This window comes from Podarcis cretensis (assembly GCF_951804945.1).
Source record: "Podarcis cretensis genome assembly, chromosome: 1".
Classification (NCBI taxonomy): domain Eukaryota; kingdom Metazoa; phylum Chordata; class Lepidosauria; order Squamata; family Lacertidae; genus Podarcis; species Podarcis cretensis.
This window is the reverse complement of record NC_137170.1, coordinates 60,406,790-60,419,725: the sequence shown is the minus strand read 5'-3', so window position 1 is coordinate 60,419,725 and position 12,936 is coordinate 60,406,790. Positions and strand designations below refer to the sequence as shown.

At 42.5% G+C, this 12,936-nt stretch overlaps 1 protein-coding gene across 2 annotated transcripts; it reads right to left on the bottom strand.

Annotated features, from left to right (window-relative positions):
* Window positions 1–298: 298 nt before the first annotated feature.
* LTO1 (LTO1 maturation factor of ABCE1) lies at window positions 299–8,920 on the bottom strand. Of its 2 annotated transcripts, XR_013838604.1 has the most exons (6): window positions 8,769–8,920; window positions 6,061–6,166; window positions 5,253–5,323; window positions 2,939–3,056; window positions 881–2,319; window positions 299–846 (listed from the first exon to the last, which is right to left on the bottom strand). XR_013838604.1 is itself a non-coding variant. In XM_079975288.1 (5 exons), exons 1-5 carry the CDS (start codon window positions 8,825–8,827, stop codon window positions 2,251–2,253), a joined length of 423 nt encoding a protein of 140 aa, XP_079831414.1. In that variant the 5' UTR covers window positions 8,828–8,920; the 3' UTR covers window positions 299–2,250. The 2 variants fall into 2 exon arrangements, 1 of the variants encoding a protein (XP_079831414.1); XM_079975288.1 differs by having other exon boundaries at window positions 299–2,319.
* Between the last annotated feature and the right edge of the window lie 4,016 nt (window positions 8,921–12,936).

The following is a 12,936-nucleotide window of genomic DNA, read 5'->3' as shown; positions in this document are numbered from 1 at the left end:
TGGTGATGGAGTGGGAGAAAGCAAACATGCTACCAGCCTACAACCTGGTTGCGTTAGCGTATTGTAACTTTTGAAGAGGGCTTATGTATACTGTTTTTCTCAATTTTACTTAATGGGGCATATAGCTAAATTACTTCTGGTCCCCTTGCTAGAGACTCCTCCCCCTTCACTGTGTTCCCACATTAGTTTATTTTAGCTAATTTGTGTCCCCTCACAAAAATCCAACTAAATTAAGTGGGTTAATAAATTCTCGTGAGTCTGCAGTTTAGATAGTGAACTGGATTGCCACAAGAGAGAATATGAAGAAAAAGGTTTTAATACAAAGAAAAGGATATTCCAAAATGACATCTAACACCAGACAGGGAACACAATACAAAACAGGCTGTGGATGTGACCATCTCATGCAGTACATTTGAGTTCCACGATCAGCATTACAAACAATATTTTATTTCAGTATTTTATTTTCCCAAAGCAGTTTAAGCATACAACATTCCATTCATTTTGGAGGTTAGGTTTTGAGGATTACATGTCTATATATGAAAAAAGGATCTCTTGAAAAATTATCAACCGCCTTTGGAATTTCCAGTGAAACACAAAAGCAGTTTTACAACTTTATTTTCTAGATGATATATTTACTTTTCCCACTAGGTGGCCCTAAACTAGCGGCTTGCTTACGGAGATCTATTTGGTAGCTTAAACAGAAAGGATCCTTGCATGGATGCAGCACATGTATATAGAGCAAGATAACAGGGGAAAACCAGAGCTATGGGTCAGCTTCTTCTTTGCCCTGTCCCCAGCAAACATGCATGGGTTTTGTTGTTGTTGTTGTTTGGGGGGGAATCACACCTAAACTGAGTTGGGGGGGAAATCACACCTAAACTGAGTTAGTTATTACATAATCATGTTCATAGGCACCAGGAATATCACCCCCTCCATTTAAAAAGTGAATATTCCAAGTGCAGAGATGCTGAGATTAAAAATGGGTAGGGCAGAAAGAGACAACACTGTCAGTGGGAATCCCAAAAACTGCAAGGAAACACTGGTTTTCGAAAGCAAACCATCCAACTTCCTTTAACTGCTGGTCTCATGTTGTCAAGTAATGTGGCAACAAAGAACAGAGTGAAGAAATAGATTTTCCTAGCCAGAGCCGAGAGTTAAACTGGTACTTACTTTACTTACCCTTAACTGCAACCAGTTAAGGACACAGGTAGGAGGAAAAGGGGTACATTGGGCCAATTTGTTCCCTTCCCAAATGGATCCTTTAAAAAGCTTCAAGAACCGCAGCCAGGGCAGGGGTGTGTGTACTGGCCCACAAAGGCACTTGAAATGTTCTGCAAAGGCTCCCACTTCTGTTTCCTTATTTTGATGAGAGTCTAATTGTATTTTCTAGAAAATGTATTAAAGCCAGGCTAAGTCATTTCCACATCTCAGTACTGAAGATATTTCTTATCTCAGTGTGTGAGATATTTCAAAGGAAAAGTGGTGTTTTGGAATGAAACATTCTTTGAGGGCCAGCAGGTCAGATGTCTATTAAAAAGTATGCTTTCATCTGTGAACTGTACAGTGGTGCCCTGCAAGACGAATGCCTCGCAAGACAAAAAACCCGCTAGACGAAAGGGTTTTCCGTTTTTCGAGGTGCTTCGCAAGGCGAATTTCCCTATGGGCTTGCTTCGCAAGACGAAAACGTCTTGCGAGTTTTTTCCCTCCCCCCCCTTTTTCTAAGCCGCTAATAGCCGCTTAGCCGCTAAGCCTTTAATAGCTGCTAAGCCGCTAATAGCGCTAATCCGCTAATAGGGGTGCTTCGCAAGACGAAAAAACCCCAAGACGAAGAGACTCGCGGAACGAATTAATTTCGTCTTGCGAGGCACCACTGTATCACTATAGTAATATCAGCTGAGACTGCACAGCATGCAGGGGACGGGGACACAACTACATATACGGATAACATCTGTTTTACAGATTAGGTTGCTGCATTTCTTGCACTAATATAGTGCAATATATCTTTACACACATTGCCAGGAGAATGTCAGGTTTACAAATGAAATTTTGAAAGTGTTTACAAGACCCAGATCAAAGTATCTGAAGTCATTTCAAAGTTACCTACTCAATAAAATGACACCAGTATATTAACAAGCCACTGTGTTGTAGTCCAATTTCCAATATTAATTTCTAGCCTCATTTTCTCCACTCAAGATTTCACCACTTCTTTAGTAGCCTGATGGGAGTTCTTTTCTCCATTTGTGGTCCTTTTCAGAATGTAAGTGCAGATCCTTCAGCACCAAGTCTAACACTAGAAGGAATATGCAGCAATGAACGAACCTAAAATGAAAAACAGAAATTGTAAGCAATGGTTTTTATAGTTATACTATGCATTATCCTCAAGTGATATACATTATTAGTCACACTCAGAACAGATCCATTAAAGCCAATGAACCTAAGCTTACTTAGTATGATTTAGTTGGATATTACCCGTTAGTTAAGTTACACTGGGTGACATCTTACTCAGTGCTTTTCCCCCCTAGAAAAATAGGTGACACTACTCACCATGTTGTTACGGTAAGGGGCACATTTTTTAACAGCAACAAAAGATGTGCCAGTACTGCGTGCCCCTTGAGTGCCCCCTGACAAAAAGCACTAATCTTACTGTGTCCGTACGCTTCAGGAATGGCTTTTTGCACATGCAGTGGGACTTTCCTCTCTTTCCCTCTGAACTACAGCACCCTGCACACCTCCAAAATCTGTTCCATATACTCCAAAGCAGATTTTGGGAGACATGGGAAGGTATGGAGGGGGGTGGGAAACAGAGGGGCGGGTCTGCTCATGCAACACTGGATATCAGCTATGATGATTACATTATTATTCCATGGGAATAGCATACAATTTGAATACAGCTGAAATGAATACTCCTTTTATTCCAACACTAAAATCAGTTTCTAACCTGTTTAAACCGTCCTCTGATTTTCTCCAGGTCTTCCTGAAGTTTTTCATAGGCTGGATCCTCACAAGGAAATGTCCGAATCATCTCTATTAGTGACTCTAGAGCTTTTATCTTTTTACTGAAAAAATAAGACCATTTTATTTTACAAACAGTATTTAATAATTTGATGTTTTGAAAGGCAGACTTTGGTCACACAATCCGTTCAAATGTATTCTGCTACTGTTATTCATTTCAGCATCATACCACCAAGATGGACAACTCACAAAAAGCAAAGTTATGTTCACAAATATCTACCACTGAGATGTGGGACCCACTTTGACAATGGCCCCTTATGCCTTGGCATCAATAATACCTGGAAAGGCAAATCAGGACTGTGATACCCAGACTAGCACTGCCTCTTTCTGAGGGATTGCAACAGAGGAGCCTTGCCATTTGACCAATCCACAGAATTTCTTTTTGCCCCCCTTATTAGACCAGCATGAGATGCAGCCATGCTACCCTAGAATTATACGCAGTAATTCATTTGAAAACCTGTTTTTCTGAAATATCTTCAAAACATATATAGACAGTAGCACACTTTGGACATTCAAATTGAATGTGTGAAGAGAGTACCCTTCCTCACCTCCAGTGCAATGCTTTGCAAATATGTCGGCATTTCCATTTTGTCTTTTTTGCACAGGATCTTGGCTGAAGTCAGAAAAAGCCCTCCTGCTTTGTGCTCACAACATGGTGCCCATGAGCGCACAAGCATACACGGCAGCCTTCCCTAGCATTCATAGGGTCTCCTCTCCACTGAAAATAGGTTTGAAGTAAGCATTCTACTGTAGCCAACAGAATAGGTAAGAGAGTTCATTTTCTCCAGTTTGCATATGGGGCCATGGGCCCCCCAAGAGAAGCTTAATCAACCAACTGATTCCTTAAATCAAATGACAACCTAAATTATTTCCTGTTCCATAGAAGGGAACATTCAGTAACTAAAAATAAAGCTTGAACAAATGGAATTTGAACAAAGATGTTCCACACCTGTATCTTCTACCTGTATGCGGAACAACACTAGCTCAGAATTTTTTTTCATATACATCTTAAAGAATTCATGTAAACACAGGTTTTCAGCATGCTTAGTGAGGGCAATTCAGCAACAAATGCAGCAGAACAAATGACACGGGTTAGGGCCACAGGTTACATCATGTATCCCGTGCATTGCACAAAAAATACTACATTTCAGTTGTTTTTCACAGTACTAACTAGCAATGCAATCAAAACTTTTTAATAAACATCCCTATTTAGCAGTCTGGCACTTGCTGGGTCAGAGAGACATCCATTTGCCAGGCAGCGAGCCCAGAAATGCTTGTCTATATATATATAAAAACCCTGATATCCTACACATGACCTCATCTCTTAATGTCTAGCAGTGGATTCCTGCCAGTTAACAGTCACCTCTGTATCTGAAGGAGGAATGGAAACTGCATCCACATGATATTTAGTGGTGGTCATTGCCAAAACACTTAAAAATACAGAGGTAATCCAGCCAGACCAGCATGAAAGCATGTTATAAAGAGGTGGTAGAGAGAGGAGGGACACATGGTTTAACTTAACATCCCCTTGTTTCAGAAGGTAAAAACATCTGTACTGCCCAGTGAAAGTCAACCGAATACCATGCTTGAGCATTGCTAAATTTGGAAAGCCAGAATCATGGTTTCTGAATCCTGATATAGATGTAATGTTGCTGAACACAAATAAAATGGTACGATGTACGATACTGTGCTAAGAGTTATTGGTATGATATGATATTATAGGTGTCACATAATACTCGCTCCACATTTGTCAAAACCCAATCACTTAGTGTGGTAGCATCTACACTTTGGAACTGTATTATTTTTGGTGCCAGCTAAAAATGTTCTTGTTTACTCAAGCCTACCCAGTTGCTTAGAAAAGCTGATGTGAATTTTAAACCGTTTCAGTATTTTAACTTCTTGTATGTTTTAATATATTGTAATTTTCCCCTCACTTATGGTTCTATCTTTTTGTAAAATGTTTTGAGAGAGTGTTTTTTTACACAACCAAGCAGTGTATAAATTTCATGAAATAAAATTAATAGATATTTGATGCTTAAATCCTGGTCACTCTTAGTGACCAGTGCTGCTACCTCCCCAGTTATTTTATTGTTGGTGTTATGGTCTTATGGTGTTACGTTCTCTCTCTTCCTTCTACTGTGATATTATCTGCTCTCTTGCTCGCTCTCTTTCTCTTTTTAATCTGAAGGAAACAAAGAGAACCAATACATGATACGCTGGCTTTATTTTTTAAAACCTACCTGTTTTTCTCATCAGAGCCTTTATGAAGCAATTTCTGCCATGTCATTGCAAAACCAAGATATGATCCAATCTACAAATTTGGAAAGAGATCATTTAATTTTCCTTGTTATGCCAATTATGTCTTTTTCATTTAAGAAAATTTCAGATGTGTATTTAACGGGACTTACTTCCATGTAAACATACTTAAGAATGAAGCCTAAACGAACCTGTTTGAATCTAGGATTGTTACTACAATATGAATTTTGCATGGAACTTGGATATGTCCAGTAACAGAACAGCAGAAACAGTGATGCTCACTTTATAGATGAATATACATTCAGGCCCCAAGAAACATAGATTGTCATTGTCAGGGAACTGACATCAAAGGGAGAAACGGAGGCAGGGCACCAGAGCGATGCCGGGGAGGGAACCAGCAGAGGGGAAGGATTTCAGCGTGACACCAATAGAGAGGATAGGGAGATGGAGGAGGCGGTGTCAGGGCTCCAAGACCCTTCAAGCGAAACTAGCGGAGAGAGTGCTGGCACACCCCTGCCTTCCCCTTACTTGCGCAGACGCGTTCCGCGCAGAGAACATAGGAGGAGACTTGGGGTCAAACAGCTTTTATGCTGGAAGAGATTCAAGAAACGCCCATTGACGGATTCTGCAAGTGACTAACAGGTCACGGAGGGCGAGCTGTAGCCCTAAACATGGTTGAGCAAACGATCTAACTGAAGTGGAGGCAGTTTACACACGAGTAACCCACCAGAAACCATTACAGTCATGTTGCTTCTTTTGATCAAAATGCTCATTTTATTTTTTAACACATACTTCTAAACCAATCTTTGCACCTTGTTGTATGCCATATTGCCTTCCTTCAAGGAGTCCGGCACGTGTTCCTTCGGCATATCCTTCCTGATAGCCTTCACCATGAAATCTGAAATGAAAGATTTTGAAAGAGCCGTTAGGCTGAAGCAGCGAAAGAGTGCTTGCACCTTGGAGGCTAACAGCCCTATCCTATGCATGTTAACTTCAAAAGGAGTCCCACTGAGTGTCAACCGGCTTCAATGGGATTAACTATGTGCAGTTGATTTCTTCAAGGATGACCAAATTTCGCTACATCATCTTAGTGCTACATACTTTTTATTGGGTGGCATACAAATAAGGCAAATAAGAAAATAAAGTTATACAGTTAAGTAAAGCCATCTAGCTATATGGGTCCCCTCCAGGGATACTGGAGTGGCTTGCCAGTTCCTACTCCAGGTGGATCACGTTTGGTCAAAACTCTCCACTATGACCTGTCCATCTTGGGTGGCCCTGCACTGCATAGCTCATAGCTTCTCTGAGTTATTCAAGCCCCTTCGCCAGGGCAACGCTCACTGGAAGGACAGATCTTGAAGCTGAGGCTCCAATACTTTGGCCACCTCATGAGAAGAGAAGACTCCCTGGAAAAGACCCTGATGTTGGGAAAGATTGAGGGCACTAGGAGAAGGGGACGACAGAGGACAAGATGGTTGGACAGTGTTCTCGAAGCTACAAACGTGAGTTTGACCAAGCTGCAGGAGGCAGTGGAAGACAGGAGTGTCTGGGATGCTCTGGTCCTTGGGGTCATGAAGAGTCGGACACAACTAAACAACAAGAACTCATATTCTGTTGTATTCATAAAACCTAAGGACAGGACAGATCTCCTGGAAAAAGAGCTTCAAGGCGATCCAGCAGCAAGCCATACTTTTAGAAAGTCATCTTAAGCTTCTTTGAAGCAGTTCCCCCAGCAAGCAAATTATATTGCAACTGAATTTCCTTAGTTTAAGTCAAGTATTTATTTTAGGTGGTGTTGAGTCTATGGTAATGCATAGGCACTTTACTAATTTCCCACATTTTGAAAGTACTTGTCCATGGGCAGAGACGTGGTTGAAGTTATACCATGCTATGTTCTAAAGCTGTTAGATGCTCTTTAGGCAACAGGGTTGCACTTTTAGCCCAAACTGATTCAGGTCACACAAAAAGTGCTCAAGCTGCCAAGGTTGTAAATGGTTTTATAGATTTAAATTTTCTAAGTTGTAAGGCAGATAAACTGGTATGGCAGATATGAGCCTGTGAGTACTGGAAGACCAGCCTTCCAGGTCTTTTCCCATCTGGCCTGACAGAGCAGGGCCCTGACTCTGCAAAAAGCTGCAAAAGATGAGGCTGCGGAACAGACTCTTGGGCTGGAGTATTATTTAGGGGCGGGGTCTTTGTTGTTGCTGCTGTCATTTGTTTAGGGAGTATCTCTACTTTTAGATCTTATGATTTATGTGGAAATTGTTTCAATCTGGTTGTGTACTTTTTAATGTGTATTATATGTATCATTTACTTACTTTTGCTATGTTTGCATTCACATAATTGGTTTCATGCTGTAAGCCGCCTTGAGCATTGTTTTAACTATAGAATGGCAGCATATAAATAAAGTGATGACGATGAGCCAGAATATATGCATTACAATTTTATTGATATATGGTCATACAGTGAAACTTGACTGACTAGCCTAGTGCTCTTAACGCTAGTGAATATGAACATACTTTGTAAAAGCTACTATTCTCATTAGGGTTCTAGGGGAAGCAAATACAACATTAAAGTGAAAAGAAACTATACAATCACACAGAACTGCCCTTCTAAGGCAGGTCACATTTACTCTTATTTTACAGACTAGAGAATGGAGGAAAAGTAAAAACTGGCCAGGCCTACCCATGAGCTTGGAGCTCTCTCTCTCCCTCTCTCTCTCTCTCTCTCTCTCTGTGTGTGTGTGTGTGTGTGAGAGAGAGAGAGAGAGAGAGACAGAACCACCACCACCACCCCATCATTCTCTGTGCAATCTCATATTTTTAACAGTGACACAACAGGCAGAAATCTAGCATGTTAAACTTTCCTCTCGTATTGCATCTCTGGGAGGATGAGAAACTGCATTTCTAACACACAGGTGTTAAAATGACAGCAGCCACAGGGGGCATAATATAAGTTTATGACATTCTATACTCTCTCATATAACACTAGACTTCGTGGGCAGCCAACGAAGCTGAATGTTGGAAGTTTCAGGAGGGGCAAAAGAAAGCACCTCCTCAAACCACGGATGGCACCCAACGCGGACGGCTTCCAAAGAGGACTAGATGGGAGGAGAGAGGGCTGTCGATGGACGCAGCTGCGAGGCAGCAATGCTTCCGAAGACCGGTTGCTGGAAACCACTGCAGGGGAGCTTGGATGCTGCTTGGCCGCTGTGAGAAGAGGATGCTGGGCGAGATGGACCGAAGGCCTCATCCAGAAGGGCTCTTTTTAGGGGGCCGAGTTTGGGCCCAGATCTCTCAAGGCGAAAGCAGCAGCCTCAGCCCCGGGTTCATCCCGCTCCCCGAGGGGCCTATAAAGCCAGGCTCAGAGCCACAAGCCTCATCCAGGAGTCCAGCGGGCCCCAGGAAGCGGGAGGCCCCAGGGACGCCGCGCCTCTCTGCCCGCTGCGGAGGCGAAGGAAGCGGGCAAAGCTCCCCGCGAAGAACACAACCCGGCCCTACCTCGTCTCCGCCATGATGATGGTATCGAAGGCGTCCGACCCGCCCGCGTCAGCCTCCATGGCCTACGACGGGTCCTGCCTCACCGGCTCCCAACCACCGACTGGTTCTTTCACCGTGCAGTGACGTAAGGGGGTAACGGACGGCAAGCCGGCGGGGCCAAACGCGATCGCCCTCGTCGCGCATGCTCCAAAGATGGAGATGGATTGGAGGAGGGGGGACTCGGGCTTTCCCTCGTGACGTCACATGCCGACTGGATGGAGCGTCGCCCTCATGGTGTAGTTTGGGGCCGTTTTCCTCAAGCGCCGCGTTTCTTTGCTCCTTCCCAGGTCAGCCGCTAGAGGGCGCCGGTATTCTTTGCGAAAACGCCTCGTCTCTTTAGAGAAGCTGAATCTGAGCGCGCCGCCTTTGACTGCTGTTTATCACGAGGATAAGGGCTTCCCCATTCGGTGTGACGCGTCGAGCGTTTTCACACGTGACGCGCAAAGAAGGAGGCAAACTTTCTGCTTTACGGAGTTTTTTTTCTCTGATATATAATATGAGACATTGCAATTTAATTATCGTACTGCTTGAGTTTATTGAGAACTATCCGACACATTTTTATTTTTAGAAATTACATTTGGTTTAATTGAGTTTTGCACAAATTCCCCTTTCTAAACAAAACAAAAACCGCAAGCCTCTTCTCATCTGTGGTTGGTTAAAATTTTGTGCTACCAATATTCATGCATGTATTTGCTCTTTCAAAAATGGCACAAAATGCAAAAACAAATTGCGGCATTTTGAACTTGTCTTTTATTGTGTTCTACTACCCTGGCAGGGTTGCTGTGGTTAGAGTATAATACTTTGGAAGTATATGAGAGTGATGGATTAGAAATATTCTATAGTGAAATGTATGAGTTCTTTTTCTTTTCTTGGCTGGTTAAAAATTGACAAAGATAATGGACAATTTTTGAGCAGTTTTTCAAGTACTGAGAGACCCAGACATGGTCATTCAAGTGCAGCGCTGAGACATCCATCTAATCTTCCCTGCTGAAACAACAGAGCAATTCCATCCAAAGTTATCAGTCAAATTTTCCTTCTGTAAACAGTCATTTCAGCTGCTAAAACACTTTGTTTATGGGGAAACGGGGAGAACTAGTAACTTTCACAGGGTGACACTGAGCAAAGAGCAAGGTCCAATTTGGTTGATTCTCTTGCAGCCTCCTACCTAGATGCAAGCAACACGTACCAAGAAGTACAAGATACTGGCTTTGATGCCTGAATGGGAAAGTGTTAATTAACAATTTTTTTGAAACAAACAAACTTACAAACTATATTTGCATAAGAAAAAACAATCAAAATGAAATGGTTGGTATTCACTGAGTATTGGGAAAGGGCCATAGGTCAGTACTACAGCATCTGTCTTGCACGCAGAATGCCCCAGGTAAAGTTGGGAATGTTCTCTGTCTGAAATCCCAGAAAGCCGTTGCCAATCAGTGTAGATGGACCTAACTCTGTATAAAGCCATTTTCTATGTTGCCCCAAGGAAACCATGCTCATGAGCTGATGTGGCACATACAGTGGTACCTCGGGTTAAGAACTTAATTTGTTCTGGAGGTCCGTTCTTAACCTGAAACTGTTTTTAACCGGAGGTACCACTTTAGCTAATGGGGCCTCCCACTGCCGCCACGTGATTTCTGTTCTCATCCCGAAACAAAGTTATTAACCCGAGGTCCTATTTCTGGGTTAGCAGAGTCTGTAACCTGAAGCGTCTGTAACCTGAAGCTTCTGTAACCCGAGGTACCACTGTACATTCCATCTGTTGTGATTTACGGTGATTTCCAACTTATCATCTATTGTATTTCTGTGTTTCTGTTTATAATCATTATTACAGTTTGTTGTTTGTATCTTTGAATACTTGCAGTCACTCCCTCTAAATCAAGTGTCAACAGGATTGGAGGCAAGTGGAAGGTGAGAGATGTGGAGAGGGTTATTGGCTTGTTCTTGTTTTTCATGTATTTTGTGTTTTTTCATCTTGTACTTTTATGTTGTGAAGTGCCCTGAGATCTGCAGATGAAGAGCAATATACAAATTTAATAAATGATAACAATATGATAATAACATGCTTGAGGTTTGCGGAAATACAATTATTTTTTTAAAAAATAATCCTGAGAAAAGCCCTCTGAGGACTGAGATTGCTCAGTAGTCACAGAACATTTAGTAGCAATGGAGGGTGGGGAAGAATAAAATATAAGGGATCGGCGATGGAATTCCCTGCTTAAGAAGGACCAGGCTGCTTGGAACGCTCAATGGGGAGGATTCCCGTTAGGAGGTGAGGAACTACTGCAACATTTTGTTGCTGAACCTACTATGACGAACATGCATCAATAAGATAGGCTTGTTCATTTCCACAGAGCTTAAAAGGTAAAGGGACCCCTGACCTTTAGGTCCAGTCATGACCGACTCTGGGGTTGCGGCGCTCATCTCGCTTTATTGGCCGAGGGAGCTGGCGTACAGCTTCCCGGTCATGCGGCCAGCATGACTAAGCTGCTTCTGGAGAACCAGAGCAGCGCACGGAAACACTGTTTACCTTCCCGCCCAAGCGGTACCTATTTATCTACTTGCACTTTGATGTGCTTTCGAACTGCTAGGTTGGCAGGAGCATGGACTGAGCAATGGGAGCTCACCCCGTCGCGGGGATTTGAACTGCCGACCTTCTGATCGGCAAGTCCTAGGCTCTGCGGTTTAATCCACAGTGCTACCCGCATCCCTCCACAGAGCTTAGGCGCCTGTAAAAGCAGCTGTTGTGTTGGCAGCTATGTAGCCTATTCCTGCCCTTGCTTTAGCTGCTGCAGAGCAAATGGGCAAAACAGCAACAAAAATTGTAATCCTATGTATGTCTACTCAGAGGTAAGCCTCCTAGTGTTCAATGGATGTGGATGGGAGACTTTCTGGTAATGATACCACCTTGGTTTCTATAATGGAAGAAGTGTGGGATAGAAATGTAAAGAAATAATACTAACTTTTGGTATAGAATAAAAAGGACAGCTATTTTCCTGAGAACGGGGGTAGTTAAAAAGAGTCAGACTGTCTGTTTAAAGGAATCAATTATTTGATTAAGGCAGGCATAGGCAAACTCGGCCCTCCAGATGTTTTGAGTCTACAATTCCCATCATCCCTGACCACTGATCCTGTTAGCTAGAGATGATGGGAATTGTAGTCCCAAAACATCTGGAGGGCCGAGTTTGCCTATGCCTGGATTAAGGAAATGTAGACTCCCTATATATTATATCTAGGGTCTCAGGAAGACACAGCTAGTGCATTTTTCTAGTACATCAAAGGAAGTTAAGTGATGAGTGTTGCTCAAGGACAGAAAGAAACTTCTCTTCTGCTGCAAAATTCCTTACTGGTAAGGAGAAATTTTCTCCGTGTTGTATTGCACAAGTGACTGATCCATTGTGGATGCTCCTGGCTACCTTTGAAATGCAGTCAGGTGACAGTGAGTTAAACTGACTAGACTGATCTGGTATGATGTTAATCTATAGCTGCATTCCTACACACACACACACACTGCACACCTGCTTGGCAGCTTAGTCTATGAAGTCAATAGAATCTATTACTAAACTTTCCCTGATATGTTACCACAGGAACATATAGGTGTTTTTTTTTATCTCCTCTAACTGGAATGCACAGAACATTGTAAGAATCTCTGTTTTCATTTGCAAACAACCAAGCTTCTATCTCAAAGGCTGCAACAATAGCCTTGAAACAATAGCAATATCAGACAGAGAAATCTGAGAAACTGGATAGGGGAGAGATACCACAGAATTCCAGTAATGAAGGGGTATGTTTTCAGAGTGCTGCATAGTTCTTTAGCCTCTCCTGAGCACTGCCAGGAGCAAACTTAGCAAATATGCGCCCTTTCTATTAACGCACCCAGGACACAAATTCCAGGGTTGTTTTTTTCCTTGATGCCACATATAAACAATCTGAGTGACACCAGTACAGCCAACAGACAACTGAACTTTTCGTTCTAATTGGTTTTTATTAAAAATGTTACATGCTCAAGCTACGGATTTTACACTCACAAACATTTTTACATTTCATTTCTGCTCACCCTTATAAAAATTACAAAGCTTTGCTACCTTTGGCCCAGACTGTTTTTTGTTTTAAAAAAAGACACTGTTGGAGT